Source organism: Bombina bombina, chromosome 1 (genome assembly GCF_027579735.1).
Source record: "Bombina bombina isolate aBomBom1 chromosome 1, aBomBom1.pri, whole genome shotgun sequence".
Lineage (NCBI taxonomy): Eukaryota > Metazoa > Chordata > Amphibia > Anura > Bombinatoridae > Bombina > Bombina bombina.
The window spans coordinates 1,466,701,827-1,466,724,143 of NC_069499.1; the positions used below are offsets into that span (position 1 = coordinate 1,466,701,827).

Consider the following 22,317-nt stretch of genomic DNA (forward strand, 5'->3'; position numbering starts at 1 on the left):
ATTCTATCATATCCACGGTGACGGGAGGCAAGGGCGCTTTCTTACAACAGGATAAGAAGGGTAAGCCTAAGGGATCTTCTTTTCGTCCCTTTCGTGTGGACAAGGCCCAGTGCCAACAACCCACTGCGAAAGCTGACCAGTCCAAGGGATCTTGGAAACCGGCTCAATCTTGGAACAAGTCTAAGCAGAGCAAGAAACCCGCCGAGATGAAATCGTCATGAAGCCCGACCGGTCTCCTGATCACATAGATTATCTCTATTCTTAGATGCATGGTTGCAGGACGTTCAGGACCCTTGGGTTCTAGAAGTTGTCTCCCAGGGTTACAGGATAGGGTTCAGATCCCATCTGCCCGAGGGCAGATTCCTACTGTCAAACCTGTCTTCAAGACCAGAGAAGAGAGAGGCCTTTCAGGGTTATTGTATCAGTACCCCATGCAGAAAGTGGCTTAGGGTACTGTTACAACCTTTTTTGTGGTTCCAAAGAAGGAGGGCAAGTTCCGCCCGATTCTGGACCTAAAGTGTTTAAACAGGCTTCTGAGTGTTCCATCGTTCAAAATGGAAACAATCAGATCTATTCTGCCCCTAGTTCAAGAGGGACAGTTCATGACAACTGTAGACTTGAAGGACGCTTACCTTCATGTGCCAATTCACAGGGACCACTTCAAGTTCCTAAGATTTGCGTTTCTGGACCAACACTTCCAGTTTGTGGCCCTTCCGTTTGGTCTGGCGACGGCCCCGAAAGTCTTTACGAAGGTTCTGGGGGCACTGCTTGCAGTGGCCAGATCCAGGGGCATTGTGGTCACTGCGTACCTGGATAACATCCTGGTTCAGGCGCTGTCATTCAGCCTCGCAGAGGATCATTTGAGGGCTCTTTTTCTTTTGCTCCAATCTCGCGGTTGGAAGATCAACTCAGGAAAGAGTTCCATGGTTCCCAGCAACAGGGTGGAGTTCCTGGGCACGATAATAGACTCTATGTCCATGAAGATATATCTCACAGATCAGCGACGCAGGAAGCTTGTGTCCACCTGTCTTGCCTTTCGGTCCTCCACAAGCCCATCGGTGGCTCAGTGTATGGAGGCGATTGGTCTCATGGTTTCAAGCATAGATGTCATACCATTTGCCAGGTTCCATCTCAGACCTCTTCAATTGTGCATGTTGAGACAGTGGAACGGAGATCATTCAGATCTATCACAGCTGATATCCATGGATGCTTGGACTCAGAACTCCCATCTCTTGGTGGATTCATCTGGAGCAGCTGTCCATGTGGACATCCTTCCTGAGAACATCCTGGGAGATTGTGACCACGGACCCCAGTCTGACGGGATGGGAAGCTGTTTGGGGTGCCAGGATGGCACAAGGAAAGTGGTCCAGGGAGGAGTCTCTCTCCTTCCGATCAACATCCTGGAACTACGAGCAATTTACAATGCTCTGAAGACATGGCCTTCTATGGGGTCGGTCGGTTTCATCAGATTCCAGACCAACAACATTACCTCGGTGGCCTACAACAACCATCAGGGGGGTTCGAGGAGCTTCCTCGCGATGAGGGAGGTGTCTCGTATTCTGGAGTGGGTGGAGTCCCAAGACTGCTCGCTTTCAGCTATTCACGTTTTCAGGTGTGGACAACTGGGAAGCAGACTTTCTCAGCAGACAATCCTTCCATCCAGGGGAATGGACGCTTCACCCTGAGGTGTTTGCGGAGATTTGTCTCAGATAGGGAACACTGGAGATAGATCTCATGGCCTCCAGACTCAATTGAAAGCTACCTCGATATGGGTTGAGGTCCAGGGATCCTCAGGCAGTGTTGATAGATGCCTTAGCGGTTCCTTGGGGATTCAGCCTAGCTTACATTTTTCCACCGTTACCACTTCTAACTCGTGTAGTGGCACGCATCAAACAGGAGCGATCCTCGGCCATTCTGATTGCTCCTTCGTGGCCGTGGAGGATGTGGTTGCCATGATTCTGTCCTTTATCCAAGAGGGTTTGGAGAAAGGTCCTTCCGCTAGTTCCTTAAAGGGACAGATTTCGGCTTTATCAGTCTTGTTGCATAGGAGACTCGCTGAGCTCCCTGACATCCAATCTTTTGTTCAGGCTCTGTCTAGAATCACTTTAGAACATATAAGAGACATTGAACATAATGTTGTTACATCAAGTGTGGCAAGACACTTTACTGAATACCATAATTCCTCTCCAAGTAGTTTTAGAATCATTGGTATTGACAAAGTTAATTTGGGAATTAGAGGGGGCAATATAGATGAAATATTGCTACAACGTGAAAGCAAGTGGATCTTTAATTTAGGAACACTTACTCCCCAGGGCCTTAATGAGGAAAATAATTTGGGTCATTTCCTGTAAGTATAATACATATTACAGTTGCTGAATCAGAGTTGATAATAACACAATAACTGTCACTTTAAGAGAGTCATTAAGCTAAAGATTTTTACGCACTAAGCATTAAGTTACAAGAATGTATATAAATATAGTGGAGCAGGAATGTACGAAAGTACTCATTATAAAGCTTCCAATAAATTACAACTTGTTTATATAGGAACCTATATTCACTGGCCTTATTTTCGGAGGCGTTTACACATTGATCAACCTTAAAAGAGGGCAATGTCAAACTTCACTATACACTAGCCCAGATGAAGCCTAATTACTGGTAAAACATACGTCGGCAAAGCTCAGTCTGATTCTGAGCATTACAAGGAAAGACATAATTCACGGTTGCAGCAGCATTGTTTTACGTAACTGTTTCCGGTCCATCAGGAAGTGAGTGAGTGTAGAAGGAGAGGGTGTCAGGACTACGACACTGGTTTTTGTTACGGCTTGCGTGTACTGGGGTTACCTGGTCTTTGGCCGTTTGTGTTTATTGGATCTCCTTCCAGGATCACTGCCGCTCTGGATTCGCATGGCCATTTTGTAAACAGACCTGTGCGACTGTACCACCATTGGATTACAAATAAGTGGATTTACATTGCCTACATCGGATGCAATAGTATTACAGACTGCAGTGTTTGATGGTCTAAAGTGAACAGCCTACGATAAGTATCGTGAACTATTGTTGTTTATTTTGAATACTATGAGTAGTCTGGATTCCAACTACTTTATTACTGCAATGTCTGTATGTGTTTTTCCTTTCTTGCTTGGTGCGATTTAGGCATGAATATTTTCTTATTCACCTGTTATATAATTTCTGTACCACATTTAGTTTTGTGTTCACTGTGCACAGTAGGTATATTATAGTGTATGTGTACTATAATAACTGAATATAAAGTATATTTGACTAAGAGTGCTTCTATAAGGTATATTTTTTCTTTTTATTAATATATGATTCTGTCCTTTATCCAAGAGGGTTTGGAGAAAGGTCCTGCCACTAGTTCCTTAAAGTGACAGATTTTGGCTTTATCAGTCTTGTTGCATAGGAGACTCGCTGAGCTCCCTGACATCCAATCTTTTGTTCAGGCTCTGTCTAGAATCAGGTCTGTCTTTAGACAGTCGGCACCGCCTTGAAGCTTAAACTTAGTCCTTAAGGTTTTGCAGAGGGTTCCATGTGAACCTATGCTTTCCATAGACATTAAGATTCTGTCCTGGAAGGTTCTCTTCCTGTTGGCTATTGCATCGGCATGCAGAGTATCTGAACTAGCTGCCTTACAAAGTGATCATCCTTATCTGGTGTTTCATGCGGATAAGGCTGTACTTCGCACTGGGTTGGGTTTCTCCCCAAGGTGGTGTCTAACCGTAACATCAATCAGGAAATGGTTGTTCCTTTTTGTGTCCTAACCCTTCTTCAAAGGAGAGGTTACTTCATAACCTTGATGTGGACTCTCCTCCCCTTGATGGAAATTAAATTATCGGGTAAGCATAATTTATGTTTTCCATCTAAAGGGGAGGAGAGTCCACGGCTCCCGTCCGTATCTCTGATGGGCGGACCTAAATTTATTCATCTTCTGCAACCATTTATACCCTGATATTTCTCCTACTGTTCTTGGTTCCTTGGCAGAATGACTGGGGGATGAGGGAAGTGGGGGAGATATTTAAGCCTTTGGCTGGGGTGTCTTTGCCTCATCCTGGTGGTCAGGTTCTTGATTCCCAATAGTAATAAATGAAGCCGTGGACTCTCCTCCCCTCGATGGAAATGAAATTATCAGGTAAGCATAATTTCTTTCATGTAATTAGCAAGAGTCCATGAGCTAGTGACGTATGGGATATACATTCCTACCAGGAGGGGCAAAGTTTCCCAATCCTCAAAATGCCAATAAATACACCCCTTACCACACCCACAATTCAGTTTTACAAACTTTGCCTCCCATGGAGGTGGGGAAGTAAGTTTGTGCTAGTTTTCTACGTTGATATGCGCTTCGCAGCAGGCTGAAGCCCGGTTTTCCTGTCAGAGGGATGTGAAGAGAGTATTGCCTATTTGAATACCATGGTCTTCCTCTAGGGGATCTATTTCATAGGTTCTCTGTTATCGGTCATAGAGATTTCTTCTCCTACCTCCCTTTTCAGATCGACGATATACTCTTATATACCATTACCTCTACTGATTCTCGTTTCAGTTCTGGTTTGGCTATCTACTATATGTAGATGAGTGTCTTGGGTTAAGTAAGTCTTATTTTATTTATGACGCTCTAAGCTATGGTTGGGCACTTTATATGTAAAGTTCTAAATATATGTTTTAAACTTATATTTGCCATGATTCAGGATAATCCGTATTCCTTCTTTCAGACTGTCAGTTTCATTTTTTGGGGAAAAGGCATATGAATAAATATTTTTTCTTACCTTAAAAAATTTTAATTTGACTTTTTTCTTTGCGGGCTGTTAGGCTCGCGGGTGCAGAAAATGCTTCAATTTATTGCGTCATTTTTGGCGCGACCTTTTTTGGCGCAAAGGTTTTCACGTGGTTGCGTCATTTTTTGACGCATGTGTGTTACAGACGTTTTTTGGCGCCAAAAATGTTTGTCGCCAAAAATGTGGGCGTCATACTTGGCGCCAGTTTTTTTCACATTATTTCAGTCTCACTTTTTTGTTGCTTCTGGTTGCTAGAGGCTTGTTTGTTTTGCATTTTTTCCCATTCCTGAAACTGTCATTTAATTAATTTGATAATTTTGCTTTATATGTTGTTTTTTCTATTACATATTGCAAGATGTCACAAACCTGACCCTGGATCAGAATCTACTTCTGGAAAGACGCTGCCTGATGTTGGTTCTACCAAAGCTAAGTGCATTTGTTGTAAACTTTTGGTAACTGTTCCTCCGGCTGTAGTTTGTGTTAGTTGTCATGATAAACTTTCTAATGCAGATAATGTCTCCATTAGTAATAATCCATTACCTGTTGTTTTTCCTTCAACATCTAATGTTCAGGATGTTCCTGTTAATGTAAGAGAATTTGTTTCTAATTCTATTCAGAAGGCTCTGTCTGTTATTCCTCCTTCCAGTAAACGTAAAAGGTCTTTTAAAACTTCTCATATTTCAGATGAATTTTTAAATGACCGCCATCATTCTGACTTATCTATTTCTGATGAGGATCTATCTGGCTCAGAAGATTCTGCCTCAGATACTGACACTGATAAATCTTCATATTTGTTTAAGAGTTTATTCGTTCTTTACTTAAAGAAGTGTTGATTACATTAGATATGGAGGAGTCTAGTCCTCTTGATATTAAATCTAATAAGCGTTTAAATTCAGTTTTTAAACCTCATGTAGTTATTCCAGAAGTTTTTCCAGTTCCTGATGTAATTTCTAGGAAATGGAATATTCTGGGTACTTCATTTACTCCTTCACCAAGCTTTAAGAAATTGTACCCTTTGCCTTCTGATAGATTAGAGTTTTGGGAAAAAATCCCCAAAGTTGATGGGGCTATCTATACTCTTGCTAAATGTACTACTATTCCTACGGCAGATAGTACTTCTTTTAAGGATCCTTTAGATAGGAAGCTTGAATCCTTTCTAAGGAAGGCTTATTTATGTTCAGGTAATCTTCTTAGACCTGCTATTTCTTTGGTTGATGTTGTTTCAGCTTCCACTTTCTGGTTGGAGGCTTTAGCGAAACAAGTGTCAGACCATAATGCTTATAGCATTGTTAAACTTCTTCAACATGCTAATAACTTTGTTTGTGATCCCATTTTTTATATCATTAGAATTGATGTCAGGTATATGTCTTTAGCTATTTTAGCTAGAGGAGCTTTATGGCTTAAATCTTGGAATGCAGATCTGACTTCTAAGTCAACTTTGCTTTCTCTTTCTTTCCAAGGTAATAAATTATTTGGTTCACAGTTGGATTCAATAATTTCAACTGTTACTGGGGGGAAGGGAGCCTTTTTGCCTCAGGACAAAAAATCTAAAGGTAAATATAGGGCTGCTAATCGTTTTCGTTCCTTTCGTCAGAATAAGGAACAGAAGCCTGACCCTTCCCCTAAAGGAACAGTTTCCGTTTGGAAACCTTCTCCAGTCTGGAATAAATCCAAGCCTTTTAGAAAGTCAAAACCAGCTCCTAAATCCGCATGAAGGTGAGGCCCTCATTCCAGCACAGCTGGTAGGGGGCAGGTTACGATTTTTCAAAGATGTTTGGATCAATTCGATTCAGTCTTTGGATTCAGAACATTGTTTCACAAGGGTACAGAATAGGTTTCAAGGTAAGGCCGCCTGTGAGAAGATTTTTTTTTTTCTCTCACGCATTCCAGTAAACCCAGTAAAGGCTCAGGCGTTTTTGAAATGTGTTTCAGACCTAGAGTCGGCTGGGGTAATTGTGCCAGTTCCAGTTCTGGAACGGGGTCTGGGGTTTTACTCAAATCTGTTCATTGTACCAAAGAAGGAGAATTCCTTCAGACCAGTTCTGGATCTAAAAATATTGAATCTTTATGTAAGGATACCAACATTCAAAATGGTGACTATAAGGACTATTCTGCCTTTTATTCAGCAAGGGCATTATATGTCTACAATAGACTTACAGGATGCATATCTTCATATTCCAATTCATCCAGATCACTATCAGTTCCTGAGATTCTCTTTTCTAGACAAGCATTACCAGTTTGTTGCTCTTCCGTTTGGCCTAGCAACAGCTCCAAAGATCTTTTCAAAGGTTCTCGGTGCCCTTCTCTCTGTAATCAGAGAACAGGGTATTGCGGTATTTCCTTATTTGGACGATATCTTGGTACTTGCTCAGTCTTTACATTCTGCAGAATCTCATACGAATCAACTTGTGTTGTTTCTTCAAAGACATGGTTGGAGGATCAATTTACCAAAGAGTTCCTTGATTCCTCAGACAAGGGTAACCTTTTTGGGTTTCCAAATAGATTCAGTGTCCATGAATTTGTCTCTAACAGAAAAGAGACGTCTGAAATTGGTTTCAACTTGTCGAAACCTTCAGTCTCAATCATTCCCTTCGGTAGCTTTGTGCATGGAAATTCTAGGTCTCATGACTGCTGCATCGGACGCGATCCCTTTTGCTCGTTTTCACATGAGACCTCTTCAGCTTTGTATGCTGAACCAATGGTGCAGGGATTATACAAATATATCACAATTAATATCCTTAAATCCCAATGTTCGATCTTCTCTGACTTGGTGGTTGGATCACCATCGTTTAATTCAAGGGGCCTCTTTTGTTCGTCCAACCTGGACTGTGATCTCAACAGATGCGAGTCTTTCAAGTTGGGGAGCTGTATGGGGATCTCTGACAGCGCAGGGGGTTTGGGAATCTCAGGAGGCGAGATTACCAATCAACATTTTGGAACTCAGTGCGATTTTTAGAGCTCTTCAGTTCTGGCCTCTTCTGAAGAGAGAATTGTTTATTTGTTTTCAGACAAACAATGTCACAACCGTGGTGTATGTCAATCATCAAGGAGGGACTCAGTCCTCAGGCTATGAAAGAAGTATCTCCGATACTTGTATGGGCGGAATCCAGCTCCTGTCTAATCTCTGTGGTTCACATCCCAGGTATAGACAATTGGGAAGCGGATTATCTCAGTCGCCAGACGCTACATCCGGGCAAATGGTCTCTTCACTAAGAGGTATTTCTTCACATTGTTCAAATCTGGGGACTTCCAGAAATAGATCTGCTGGCCTCTCATCTAAACAAGAAACTTCCCAGGTATCTGTCCAGATCCAGGAATCCTCAGGCGGAAGCAGTGGACGCATTGTCGCTTCCTTGGAATTATCAACCTGCTTATATCTTTCCGCCTCTAGTTCTTTTTCCAAAAGTGATTTCCAAAATCCTAATGGAGCGTTCGTTTGTACTGCTGGTGGCTCCATCATGGCCTCACAGGTTTTGGTATGCGGATCTCGTTCGGATGGCCAGTTGCCAACCTTGGACACTTCCGTTAAGGCCAGACCTTCTATCTCAAGGCACATTTTTCCATCAGGATCTCAAATCATTAAATTTGAAGGTATGGAGATTGAACTCTTGATACGTAGTCATAGATGTTTCTCTGACTCAGTGATTAATACTATGTTACAGGCTCGTAAATCTGTGTCTAGGAAGATTTATTACCGAGTCTGGAAGACTTACATTTCTTGGTGTTCTTCTCATAAATTCTCTTGGCATTCTTTTAGAATTCCTAGAATTTTACAGTTTCTTCAGGATGGTTTGGATAAGGGTTTATCTGCAAGTTCCTTGAAAGGTCAAATCTCTGCTCTTTCTGTTCTTTTTCACAGAAAGATTGCTAATCATCCTGATATTCATTGTTTTGTACAGGCTTTGGTTCGTATCAAGCCTGTCATTAAGTCAATCTCTCCTCCTTGGAGTCTTAATTTGGTTCTCAGGGCTTTACAGGCTCCTCCGTTTGAACCTATGCATTCTCTGGATATTAAATTACTTTCTTGGAAAATTTTGTTCCTTTTGGCCATCTCTTCTGCTATAAGAGTTTCTGAGTTATCTGCTCTTTCTTGTGAATCTCCTTTTCTGATTTTTCATCAGGATAAGGCGGTGTTGCGGACTTCATTTAAATTTTTACCTAAAGTTGTGAATTCTAACAACATTAGTAGAGAAATTGTTGTCCCTTCATTGTGTGCTAATCCTAAGAATTCTCTGGAGAGATCTTTACATTCTTTGGATGTAGTAAGAGCTTTGAAATATTATGTTGAAGCTACTAAAGGTTTCAGAAAGACTTCTAGTCTATTTGTTATCTTTTCTGGTTCCAGTAAAGGTCAGAAGGCTTCTGCCATTTCTTTGCCGTCTTGGTTAAAGTCTTTGATTCATCATGCTTATGTAGAGTCGGGTAAGTCCCCGCCTCAAAGGATTACGGCTCATTCTACTAGGTCAGTTTCTACTTCCTGGGCTTTTAGGAATGAAGCTTCTGTTGATCAGATTTGCAAAGCAGCAACTTGGTCTTCTTTGCATACTTTTACTAAATTCTACCATTTTGATGTGTTTTCTTCTTCAGAAGCAGTTTTTAGTAGAAAAGTACTTCAGGCAGCTGTTTCAGTTTGATTCTTCTGCTTATTATTTCAATTTTTTTTTATTTGGGTTGTGGATTATTTTTTCAGCGGAATTGGCTGCCTTTATTTTATCCCTCCCTCTCTAGTGACTCTTGCGTGGAGGTTCCACATCTTGGGTATCTGCTATCCCATACGTCACTAGCTCATGGACTCTTGCTAATTACATGAAAGAAAACATAATTTATGTAAGAACTTACCTGATAAATTCATTTCTTTCATATTAGCAAGAGTCCATGAGGCCCACCCTTTTTGTGGTGGTTAAGATTTTTTTGTATAAAGCACAATTATTCCAATTCCTTATTTTTGATGCTTTCGCTCCTTTCTTATCACCCCACTTCTTGGCTATTCGTTAAACTGAATTGTGGGTGTGGTGAGGGGTGTATTTATAGGCATTTTGAGGTTTGGGAAACTTTGCCCCTCCTGGTAGGAATGTATATCCCATACGTCACTAGCTCATGGACTCTTGCTAATATGAAAGAAATGAATTTATCAGGTAAGTTTTTACATAAATTATGTTTTATGTTTTTTCTAAAATTCTATCCTTTTTTTATTTTTATTTTTATTCCATTCTGGATATAGAATTCTGAACAAAATTGATATATTTCAAATAAAAAAAGAAAGACTAAAATGCTATCAGTCAGACATATTAAAAAGCTCTGTTTCTGAGCAAGCAAATTTCAGATTTCTGGCATTACCTTTAGCTGTGTTCTGATTGCAAAACACACCTATATATCATTGATAGTTACTGTGGTTAGAATACACGACAGCTGGAAAATATTGTGCATTAAAAGAAAAAAAAAGGCATTTTCTCATGTGCAGATTGTAAGATCTGTTTGCATAAAGAGAATAAAGCTACATTTGCATCTACATTAGTTAATACTATCTATTTATATGTATGAATCTGATGATAAATGACAGATTTCCATATTACAGGTAAAAATAAATCTGATTTTCTTTAGCATGCAGCTTTCAAAATCCAGCAGTTTTCTCCAAACATAGATGAGTTATTCACCAAAAACAGCAGCCTTTTCTTTAGATGAATAAAAAAAATATATCTTGATAATTTAAAGGTATATAAAACCCACAACTTTCTAATTTACTTCTTATCAATTATTCTTCGTTCTCTCCTTTTATATATGTTTATATGCATACATATGCTTTAGTTAACCCATTCCACTCTTGTTTGTATAGTTTTATGTTCCAGTTGTTAGCTTAACAGGTCTTAATACATCATAAAATAATAATTATTAAAAAAAAAAAAAAAACAACAAAAAAATTCACAAACTTGTAATGGAGATTGTGTGGTTACTACCAATTTCTAAATTTAGGGATATCATTAAGGTCAGTGTTTCTCAACTTCATTCTTCCAAGTACCCTGAATAAACCAGATTTTTACGATATCTTAACTAGAGCACAGGTGAAATAATCAGCTGATCGGTAACCATGGTTACTAACCTGCTGTCACCCATCAGCTGATTATTTTACATGTGCTCTAAATAAGATATAATTAAAATCTGACCTGTTAGACAAGGCGCTAGCATCAAATTTAATCCATTATCCAATTGGTTGTGCATCCGGTGACCTCACAGAGACACGGAACAATCAGATTATGCAATAACGGCCAAGGGCAGATATGCTCCAGAGGGTTCTGTTCTAGTTAGTCTCAGGCACCGCAACTGCCTCTGGGAATCTAATCATGGGTCCCAAACCCCACAACGTGTTTTTAAAGGTTCTTGGACAGAATGCCTGTGCGACGGATAATAATCTGACAGACAAATGTCAATCGGATAACAGTCCGATCTGTCCGAGAACCTTTAAAAGCACGTTATGGGGTATGGGACCCATGGTTAGGTTCCCAGAGGCGGTTGCGGTGCCCGAGGCTCTGATTAGACCAGAACTCCCTGAAACTTTCTGCCCTCTCTTGTTATTGAATGATCTGATTGGTCCATGTCTCTGTGAGGTCACCGGATGCACAACCAATCGGATAATGGATTAAATTTGTCACTAGCGACTAGTCCTGTTAGTGGTACGTGAGGACTGGAGTTGAGAAACATTGTTACTTCAAAACTAATGACATCTGTTCACTTATTCCTGGCTGAGCAGCACTGATTAATTAAATTCTCAATTGGTCATTAATGATTACTGCATTATATAAAACAGAATATGATATACTGGAAGTATAGGCTGTATACTTACACACCTGTAGGTGAACCAAGATTAATTCCTACTAAAACCTCACAAATCAATGGCTCACAGTCTATCAAATTATTGAAAGCTCTTGCTTGTCATATCCAGCCAGCTAATGGGTTGGGGCAATAATGTTTTTCAACTTTTTATCACTTTTAAAAAATGCGACTTTTTTTTTGTTGTTTTTTTTTTTTTAGGTGTAACATTTGCAGCAAAAGGCTACTTTGATGCTCTGGTAAAAATGGGAGAATTGGCCAGTGAAAGCCAAGGCTCTAAAGAACTTGGTAAGTGAGGCAGATGACTGCTATAGTTTTATTGCCACCCTGATCACAAAGATTTTGTTCATATTCCAGAGGAGTCTTGTCATTGCAAGCTCAGCTGGCATTGGCCAATCACCTAAAAATATAAATAAAAAATCTGCATATTTTAAATAAATTGTCTTTGTAATCAATGAACCATAGATGTGTTCTAACAGTCATTTGAAGATAAATAAGAATAAAAAAAGGAAGCATAAACTGTTTTTTTTTTAAATTTTACATATGTAACTAAATATAGATGTTTTCAAAGCGTACTAATACTAAATGTGCAACCTTCCTATTGCAGATTATCTGTTTTGCATCTGCCAATCTTAACTTACTCATAGTCTAATGTGCATGAATATAATGAATGAATGTAACATGCACAAAACCTTTTATAAGGTTACTGAAGTAGAACTTAAAGGGACAGTACCCTATAAAATAGTTTTTTCCTTAATTTGTTTCCAATTACTTTTTTTTAATTACGAACTGCTGAGTATAAAATGTATAAGAATTAGCTTTTTAAGGTTTATTTGTGTATATTAAAAAGCTGATTTTGTGTTTTGAAGCCACAACCTAATAAATGGGTTGCGCTTGTAGGTATAATCAGATCTCATTACTTTATCACATTGTGTACATATACATTCTTCTTTATCTTATATCTGTCTGTAAACCAAAGACCAATACTTGGAGAGAACAATGGAAAATTAAGATTTTATTACCTTTATCTCTTCTATACTCCACTGGGAGTGTAATTTTATTCTGCTGGCTGTGTTTACGCAGCTTATCTATAGCTTTGATTTAAGGGCAGAAACTTTCAGAATAGGTGGGAATACCACAGACTAAATCAAACATTTCAAATGCCAATATAAGGGTAAAGGACATACTTCTAAACAAATTAAATATACTCAAGCAAGTAAAGAGGATAATTGGGAACAAGTTAAAGGGCAGACATTTTTTGAGTAAACTGTCCTTTTAAAGGGACTTGGCACAACAGAATAGTTACTATTCACCATGCTAACGTTTTTCCTTTTTGTTCCTGCGGCTTCCTTTTATTTATTTTAACTCTTTGCATGTGCTTATTGGTGACGCTCTGCATCTTCACCCTGGGCGCCACCATCTTAGATCCAAAGCAAACCTAAACAAACGGGGCGTTGCTTTTCCATGCAACTTAGCTTTTATTCCATTCTTTAAACATTAAAGGATCGACAGCATTGTATTTTAAAGTCCACACTTGGCGTGTTGGTAGCGTCATGGGTCAGCTGACTTGTTTCGGCCAATGGCCGTACTTGTGTTTATTTATCAGTCTATACTCATCAATTGGAAAAGGGTATATGTTTTTGTGAATAAGCCACCATCTAAGAGCTTAGCCACCATCTAAGAGCCACCAATAAAGTTTTTATAGAACAGATATATAAAAAATAAATGTGAAATACTGAGCTATGCAGCTTCATCAAAAATGTAAAGCTCCCATTCTGTATCATGCACACTTACCCGGACTGTATGTTACAGTTGTCAAAATGTGAATGTGCACCACTTTTTGTCACAGGGTGCGAGAATATATGTAAGCGCCAAGATGGTGGCGCCAAGTATAAAACTGTAGAGCTTTACTATCTGGCACCTGTGAGGGGTTAAAGGGACAGTAAACCTAAAAAATAATGTTATATAATTCTGCACATAATGCAGAATTATATAACATTATTTTACTGCTATAGTTATAAAGCTCTTTTCTTCTGTTATGTGTGATCAGTCCACGGGTCATCATTACTTCTGGGATATAACTCCTCCCCAACAGGAAATGCAAGAGGATTCACCCAGCAGAGCTGCATATAGCTCCTCCCCTCTACGTCAGTCCCAGTCATTCTCTTGCACCCAACGACTAGATAGGATGTGTGAGAGGACTATGGTGATTATACTTAGTTTTTATGACTTCAATCAAAAGTTTGTTATTTTACAATAGCACCGGAGCGTGTTATTACTTCTCTGGCAGAGTTTGAGGAAGAATCTGCCAGAGTTTTTTACTATGATTTTAACCGGAGTAGTTAAGATCATATTGCTGTTCTCGGCCATCTGAGGGAGGTAAAGGCTTCAGATCAGGGGACAGCGGGCAGATGAATCTGCATTGAGGTATGTAGCAGTTTTTATTTTCTGAATGGAATTGATGAGAAAATCCTGCCATACCGTTATAATGACATGTATGTATACACTTCAGTATTCTGGGGATGGTATTTCACCGGAACTACTCTGTTAAGGGTCACTAATCCTTTTAATAAGTATTTATCATGTTCAACGTTTTTGCTGGAATGTAGAATCGTTTACATTGCTGAGGTACTGTGTGAATAAATATTTGGGCATTATTTTCCACTTGGCAGTTGTTTGCTTTTAATTGTGACAGTTTCGTTTCTCTTCACTGCTGTGTGGGAGAGAGAGGGGCCGTTTTTGGCGCTCTTTGCTACGCATCAAAAAATTCCAGTCAGTTACTCTTATATTTCCTGCATGATCCGGTTCAGCTCTGACAGATCTCAGGGGTCTTCAAACTTCTTTGGAGGGAGGTAGATTCTCTCAGCAGAGCTGTGAGAATTTTATAGTGACTGTGAATAAAAACGTTGCTCTGTACTTTTTATGTCAAATTTAATTATTGTTATTTTTACTAATGGGAACAAACCTTTGCTAAAAGTTGTGTTGTTTTAAAGTTTGATGCTATAACTGTTTTTCAGTTCATTATTTCAACTGTCATTTAATCGTTTAGTACCTCTTTGAGGCACAGTACGTTTTTGCTAAAAAAGATTATAACCAAGTTGTAAGTTTATTGCTAGTGTGTTAAACATGTCTGACTCAGAGGAAGATATCTGTGTCATTTGTTCCAATGCCAAGGTGGAGCCCAATAGAAATTTATGTACTAACTGTATTGATGCTACTTTAAATAAAAGTCAATCTGTTCAATGTGAACAAATTTCACCAAACAGCGAGGGGAGAGTTATGCCGACTAACTCGCCTCACGCGGCAGTACCTGCATCTCCCGCCCGGGAGGTGCGTGATATTATGGCGCCTAGTACATCTGGGCGGCCATTACAGATAACATTACAAGATATGGCTACTGTTATGACTGAAGTTTTGTCTAAATTACCAGAACTAAGAGGCAAGCGTGATCACTCTGGGGTGAGAACAGAGTGCGCTGACAATACTAGGGCCATGTCTGATACTGCGTCACAGCTCGCAGAACATGAGGACGGAGAGCTTCATTCTGTGGGTGACGGTTCTGATCCAAACAGATTGGACTCAGATATTTCAAATTTTAAATTTAAATTGGAGAACCTCCGTGTATTACTAGGGGAGGTCTTAGCAGCTCTCAATGATTGTAACACCGTTGCAATACCAGAGAAACTGTGTAGGTTGGATAAATACTTTGCGGTACCGGCGAGTACTGACGTTTTTCCTATACCTAAGAGACTAACTGAAATTGTTACTAAGGAGTGGGATAGACCCGGTGTGCCGTTCTCACCCCCTCCAATATTTAGAAAGATGTTTCCAATAGACGCCACCACTCGGGACTTATGGCAAACGGTTCCTAAGGTGGAGGGAGCAGTTTCTACTTTAGCTAAGCGTACCACTATCCCGGTGGAGGATAGCTGTGCTTTTTCAGATCCAATGGATAAAAAATTAGAGGGTTACCTTAAGAAAATGTTTGTTCAACAAGGTTTTATATTGCAACCCCTTGCATGTATCGCGCCGATTACGGCTGCGGCAGCATTTTGGATTGAGTCGCTGGAAGAGAACCTTAGTTCATCTACGCTAGACGACATTACGGACAGGCTTAGAGTCCTTAAACTAGCTAATTCTTTCATTTCGGAGGCCGTAGTACATTTAACCAAACTTACGGCTAAGAACTCAGGATTCGCCATACAGGCACGTAGGGCGCTGTGGCTAAAATCCTGGTCAGCTGATGTTACTTCTAAATCCAAATTACTTAATATACCTTTCAAGGGGCAGTCTTTATTTGGGCCCGGTTTGAAAGAAATTATCGCTGACATTACAGGAGGTAAGGGCCACGCCCTACCTCAAGACAAAGCCAAAGCTAAGGCTAGACAGTCTAATTTTCGTCCCTTTCGGAATTTCAAAACAGGAGCAGCATCAACCTCCACTGCACCAAAACAGGAAGGAGCTGTTGCTCGTTACAGGCAAGGCTGGAAGCCTAACCAGTCCTGGAACAAGAGCAAGCAGGCCAGGAAACCTGCTGCTGCCCCAAAGACAGCATGAACCGAGAACCCCCGATCCGGGACCGGATCTAGTGGGGGGCAGACTCTCTCTCTTCGCCCAGGCCTGGGCAAGAGATGTTCAGGATCCCTGGGCACTAGAGATCATATCTCAGGGATACCTTCTAGACTTCAAATTATCTCCCCCAAGAGGGAGATTTCATCTGTCAAGGTTGTCAACAAACCAGATAAAGAAAGAAGCGTTTCTACGCTGTGTACAAGATCTGTTATTAACGGGAGTGATCCATCCGGTTCCGCGGTCGGAACAAGGACAAGGGTTCTACTCAAACCTGTTTGTGGTTCCCAAAAAAGAGGGAACTTTCAGGCCAATCTTAGATTTAAAGATTCTAAACAAATTCCTAAGAGTTCCATCGTTCAAAATGGAAACTATTCGAACAATCTTACCCATGATCCAAGAGGGTCAGTACATGACCACAGTGGATTTAAAGGATGCTTACCTTCACATACCGATCCACAAAGATCATCACCGGTATCTAAGGTTTGCCTTCTTAGACAGGCACTACCAGTTTGTAGCTCTTCCATTCGGATTGGCTACGGCTCCAAGAATCTTCACAAAGGTTCTGGGTGCCCTTCTGGCGGTACTAAGACCGCGAGGGATTTCGGTAGCTCCGTACCTAGACGACATTCTAATACAAGCTTCAAGCTTTCAAACTGCCAAGTCTCATACAGAGTTAGTTCTGGCATTTCTAAGGTCGCATGGATGGAAAGTGAACGAAAAGAAGAGTTCTCTTTTTCCTCTCACAAGAGTTCCATTCTTGGGGACTCTTATAGATTCTGTAGAAATGAAGATTTACCTGACAGAAGACAGGTTAACAAAGCTTCAAAATGCATGCCGTGTCCTTCATTCCATTCAACACCCGTCAGTAGCTCAATGCATGGAGGTGATCGGCTTAATGGTAGCGGCAATGGACATAGTACCTTTTGCACGCCTACACCTCAGACCGCTGCAATTGTGCATGCTAAGTCAGTGGAATGGGGATTACTCAGATTTGTCCCCTACTCTGAATCTGAATCAAGAGACCAGAAATTCTCTTCTATGGTGGCTTTATCGGCCACACCTGTCCAGGGGGATGCCATTCAGCAGGCCAGACTGGACAATTGTAACAACAGACGCCAGCCTACTAGGTTGGGGCGCTGTCTGGAATTCTCTGAAGGCTCAGGGACTATGGAATCAGGAGGAGAGTCTCCTTCCAATAAACATTCTGGAATTGAGAGCAGTTCTCAATGCCCTTCTGGCTTGGCCCCAGTTAACAACTCGGGGGTTCATCAGGTTTCAGTCGGACAACATCACGACTGTAGCTTACATCAACCATCAGGGAGGGACAAGAAGCTCCCTAGCAATGATGGAAGTATCAAGGATAATTCGCTGGGCAGAGTCTCACTCTTGCCACCTGTCAGCAATCCACATCCCGGGAGTGGAGAACTGGGAGGCGGATTTCTTGAGTCGCCAGACTTTTCATCCGGGGGAGTGGGAACTTCATCCGGAGGTCTTTGCCCAAATACTTCGACGTTGGGGCAAACCAGAGATAGATCTCATGGCGTCTCGCCAGAACGCCAAACTTCCTCGCTACGGGTCCAGATCCAGGGATCCGGGAGCGGTTCTGATAGATGCTTTGACAGCACCTTGGAACTTCGGGATGGCTTATGTGTTTCCACCCTTCCCGCTGCTTCCTCGATTGATTGCCAAAATCAAACAGGAGAGAGCATCAGTAATTCTAATAGCGCCTGCATGGCCACGCAGGACTTGGTATGCAGATCTAGTGGACATGTCATCCTGTCCGCCTTGGTCTCTACCTCTAAGACAGGACCTTCTGATACAGGGTCCATTCAAACATCAAAATCTAACTTCTCTGAAGCTGACTGCTTGGAAATTGAACGCTTGATTTTATCAAAACGTGGTTTTTCTGAGTCGGTTATTGATACCCTGATACAGGCTAGGAAGCCTGTTACCAGAAGGATTTACCATAAAATATGGCGGAAATACCTATACTGGTGCGAATCCAAAGGTTACTCCTGGAGTAAGGTTAGGATCGCTAGGATATTGTCTTTTCTACAAGAAGGTTTAGAAAAGGGTTTATCAGCTAGTTCATTAAAGGGACAGATTTCAGCCCTGTCCATCTTGTTACACAGGCGTCTGTCAGAAAATCCAGACGTCCAGGCCTTTTGTCAGGCTTTAGCTAGGATCAAGCCTGTGTTTAAAGCTGTTGCTCCGCCATGGAGTTTAAACTTAGTTCTTAACGTTTTACAGGGTGTTCCGTTTGAACCCCTTCATTCCATTGATATAAAATTGTTATCTTGGAAAGTTCTGTTTTTAATGGCTATTTCCTCGGCTAGAAGAGTCTCTGAGTTATCAGCCTTACATTGTGATTCTCCTTATCTGATTTTTCACTCAGACAAGGTAGTTCTGCGTACTAAACCTGGGTTCTTACCTAAGGTAGTCACTAACAGGAATATCAATCAAGAGATTGTTGTTCCATCCTTGTGTCCAAATCCTTCTTCAAAGAAGGAACGTCTTCTACACAATCTGGATGTAGTTCGTGCCCTCAAGTTCTACTTGCAGGCAACTAAAGATTTTCGCCAAACTTCTTCCCTGTTTGTCGTTTATTCTGGACAGAGGAGAGGTCAAAAAGCTTCTGCTACCTCTCTCTCTTTTTGGCTTCGTAGCATAATACGTTTAGCCTATGAGACTGCTGGACAGCAGCCTCCTGAAAGAATTACAGCTCACTCCACTAGAGCTGTGGCTTCCACTTGGGCCTTTAAGAATGAGGCCTCTGTTGAACAGATTTGCAAGGCTGCAACTTGGTCTTCGCTTCATACTTTTTCCAAATTTTACAAATTTGACACTTTTGCTTCTTCGGAGGCTATTTTTGGGAGAAAGGTTCTTCAGGCAGTGGTTCCTTCTGTATAATGAGCCTGCCTATCCCTCCCGTCATCCGTGTACTTTTGCTTTGGTATTGGTATCCCAGAAGTAATGATGACCCGTGGACTGATCACACATAACAGAAGAAAACATAATTTATGCTTACCTGATAAATTCCTTTCTTCTGTTGTGTGATCAGTCCACGGCCCGCCCTGTTTTAAGGCAGGTAAATATCTTTTAAATTATACTCCAGTCACCACTTCACCCTTGGTTACTCCTTTCTCGTTGATTCTTGGTCGAATGACTGGGACTGACGTAGAGGGGAGGAGCTATATGCTGCTCTGCTGGGTGAATCCTCTTGCATTTCCTGTTGGGGTGGAGTTATATCCCAGAAGTAATGATGACCCGTGGACTGATCACACAACAGAAGAAAGGAATTTATCAGGTAAGCATAAATTATGTTTTTTTCCCTTTTAATATTTTAAAAACATGCCGCTTTTACAGATCTGCTCTCTGCTGAGCGGGTCTGTTTTTTTTTAGTCAGCGCATCGGGCCAGCTGTATAGTCACAGCCCGGCCCGACCGCGCCATAAGACTAAGTGCAGCTCGCTCCTGCTCTGTCTGACAGCAGGAGCGAGCTTCACTTAGTCTTATGGAGCAGTCGGGCCGGGCTGTGACTATACAGCTGGCCCGATGCGCTGACTAAAAAAAACAGACCCGCAGAGCAGAGAGCGGGTCTGTAAAAGCGGCATGTTTTTAAAATATTAAAAGGGAAAAAAGAGTTTTATAACTATAGCGGTAAAATAATGTTATATAATTCTGCACTATGTGCAGAATTATATAACATTATTTTTTAGGTTTACTGTCCCTTTAAAAAGTGGAACTCCAGCCAAAATTGGAATCCACATGAATGCATTTCAGTTTTGAATAGAAACATTTCTGTAATATACATGTATTGGCAAAAAAGCTATAACACCAGCATTTTAAACACAGCACTTGCTCAGAAAGCTTAAAGTGATGGTAAACTCGATCGGTATGAAACATATCCATGTAAATAGTATACAAATGAAACCCCACTTTCATTCATAATTTTAATTTTAAAATAAGTTTTATTATAGATAATAGATCCGATCTTCACATACCCCTTCTCCTCCCGACGCTGATATACTACTTTTCTTATTTGGGTGACGTTTACTCATCTACCAATTGATTTTCTGGCCGTTAGGAGGCCAACTCCCCACACAAAACGCCCTTTTGATCCACTGCGCATGCGCTTTATTTTTCTTCAGATTCCTTGCATATAGAAGAGCATTGAGCATTTGCACCACTCCCGATTTCAGTAGCGATCTTGGATGCCTACGTAGAGAGCGGGTGGGACCGCTCTCTACGTCACAGAATCGATAAACTAGGGAATTGAAAGGGGCGGAGGAAGGAGCGGTAAGGAGCTAAAACTAACATACAAATAAAAATATGTAGAAATAATAATAATAAAAAAAGAAACTTTGTGACTTTATTATATATATTGTATTCAAGCTACCGACCTATTCCACACAGCCCAACTTTACCATCACTTTAAGGTGCTTGTACCATCTGGTAATGACTCTGTTTGTTTGTTAACTGCTGACATGAAAGAAGCCCCCTGGCGCTGTGAGCAGCTGCAGTATTTAAAATCCTGGTGCACTGAGCATACAGTTTCTAGCTATGCATCACATGCACTTGCAGAGAAAAATCTTAACACTAAAACAGTGATAACTTTAACTAGAAGCATTTTTGCCACTAAAAAAGTGGTAATTCATCTATGTGCATTTACATTTTGACTGGAATGTCCCTTTAAAACAAGAGAAGCTCTTTGAAGAAAGATGCAGACATGAGGAAAAACAATAGCAGAATGGGCAATACGCATACTATTGCAGATTTACCCAGCAACTTAACGTCCCTTTAACAGATGTTGTACCTGCCATGTATAAAAACCAGAACAGTGCAAGTAAATAAGTGTGCCATTTAGCATACCTGTTTTTTTTTATCCAAAAAGGTTATATGTCTGCATCCTGCAATGGTACTTTTTAAACACATTGTTACTATTAATGAACCAATCACAATTGCATCCAATCATTGAACAGTGCAAGATTGTCATCCATCTTTTCACAACAAATAGGTTTATGATTTGTATATCAAATGTCAAGTATCTAACTGATATTTCTTCTTTTGTGTAATTGGAACATGTGAATAAGGTTTTAAATGTTGTCTTACTACTTTTGTTACCTGTAGTATTCAGACTGATGATGTTTATGGAAGCATTTACTTAGATTAAAGGGACATGATACCCAAATGTTTAAGCAATTGAAAGTGCTGCAACATAACTGAACATCTCTACGTAAAAAAGGAAGATATTTTACCTCAGCATTTCCTCCATAGCCACAACATAATGTTATTTAAACAGAGTATTTACAAAAAAGGACTTAGTCATGGCATTGCAAAATCTCACACTCTAGTAGCTTTCACAATAGAATATGCCTTTGTGTTTATCCTCTTAAATTTTTTTTGTACATTGTAGAGTTGCTTAGTTGCTTTGTGTTTTTTGTGATTTCAGTATTTTGTACTTTGTTAAAAGTTAGTAGAAGTTCTTTAAGTTCAAAGTTTCCTTTGGTTTCCCGCTGAAGTGTTCATACCTATCTATGATGACAAGAGTTAAAGCATGCTTTCCTTTTCTTGTATTTTAGTTGGACATACTGTATTATAATAGGGGAGTATACTTGGGTTTATACACTTTTACAATTCCTTTTTTTTTAATTATTATTATTTTTTATTGATCATTTTATTGCTTCAGAAATGCAGTAAGATTGTGTGATAAATTCAACCATTTTTGGAACAGGAACTTAACATAACTAAACAATTAAATACTTGCTTGCTCTTGTGTTAAGTAATGTAAATGAAGGTCTGTCTTAGTCTCTACTGAGTTGCTCGCTGTCCGATGGAAAGTTCCTTTAGGGTATTGTCTCTAAATGAAAGGGCATTATGATTATCTCATACTGAAAGGTTCTGGATTACTGGTATAGAGGTTGCGATGTCCTGGCATTTTAGCCATGTCCAACAGGTAGCTTATGATGCTCTGTGGTATACATTGAGATTGAGTGGAGTAACATTATCTAGAGTCATAGGAAGACTATTCCTCCTTTTCTTTTTTCTTTTTTGTAAGACTAGTAGCAAACTGTTGGGGTGCACATAAATTATCCAGGGAGAGCATAAAATACATTTTACAACCCATAATGTCTGTC

At 40.4% G+C, this 22,317-nt stretch overlaps 1 protein-coding gene across 4 annotated transcripts in view; it reads left to right on the forward strand.

Annotated features, from left to right (window-relative positions):
* BAIAP2 (BAR/IMD domain containing adaptor protein 2) overlaps positions 1-22,317 on the forward strand; it is a 549,446-nt gene that overhangs the window by 134,534 nt on the left and 392,595 nt on the right. For all 4 annotated transcript variants that reach the window (XM_053706634.1, XM_053706611.1, XM_053706618.1 and 1 more), the window contains exon 3: positions 11,811-11,897. In XM_053706634.1, coding sequence (XP_053562609.1) covers positions 11,811-11,897 — 87 coding nt within the window. The remainder of the gene's footprint in view (positions 1-11,810; positions 11,898-22,317) is intronic.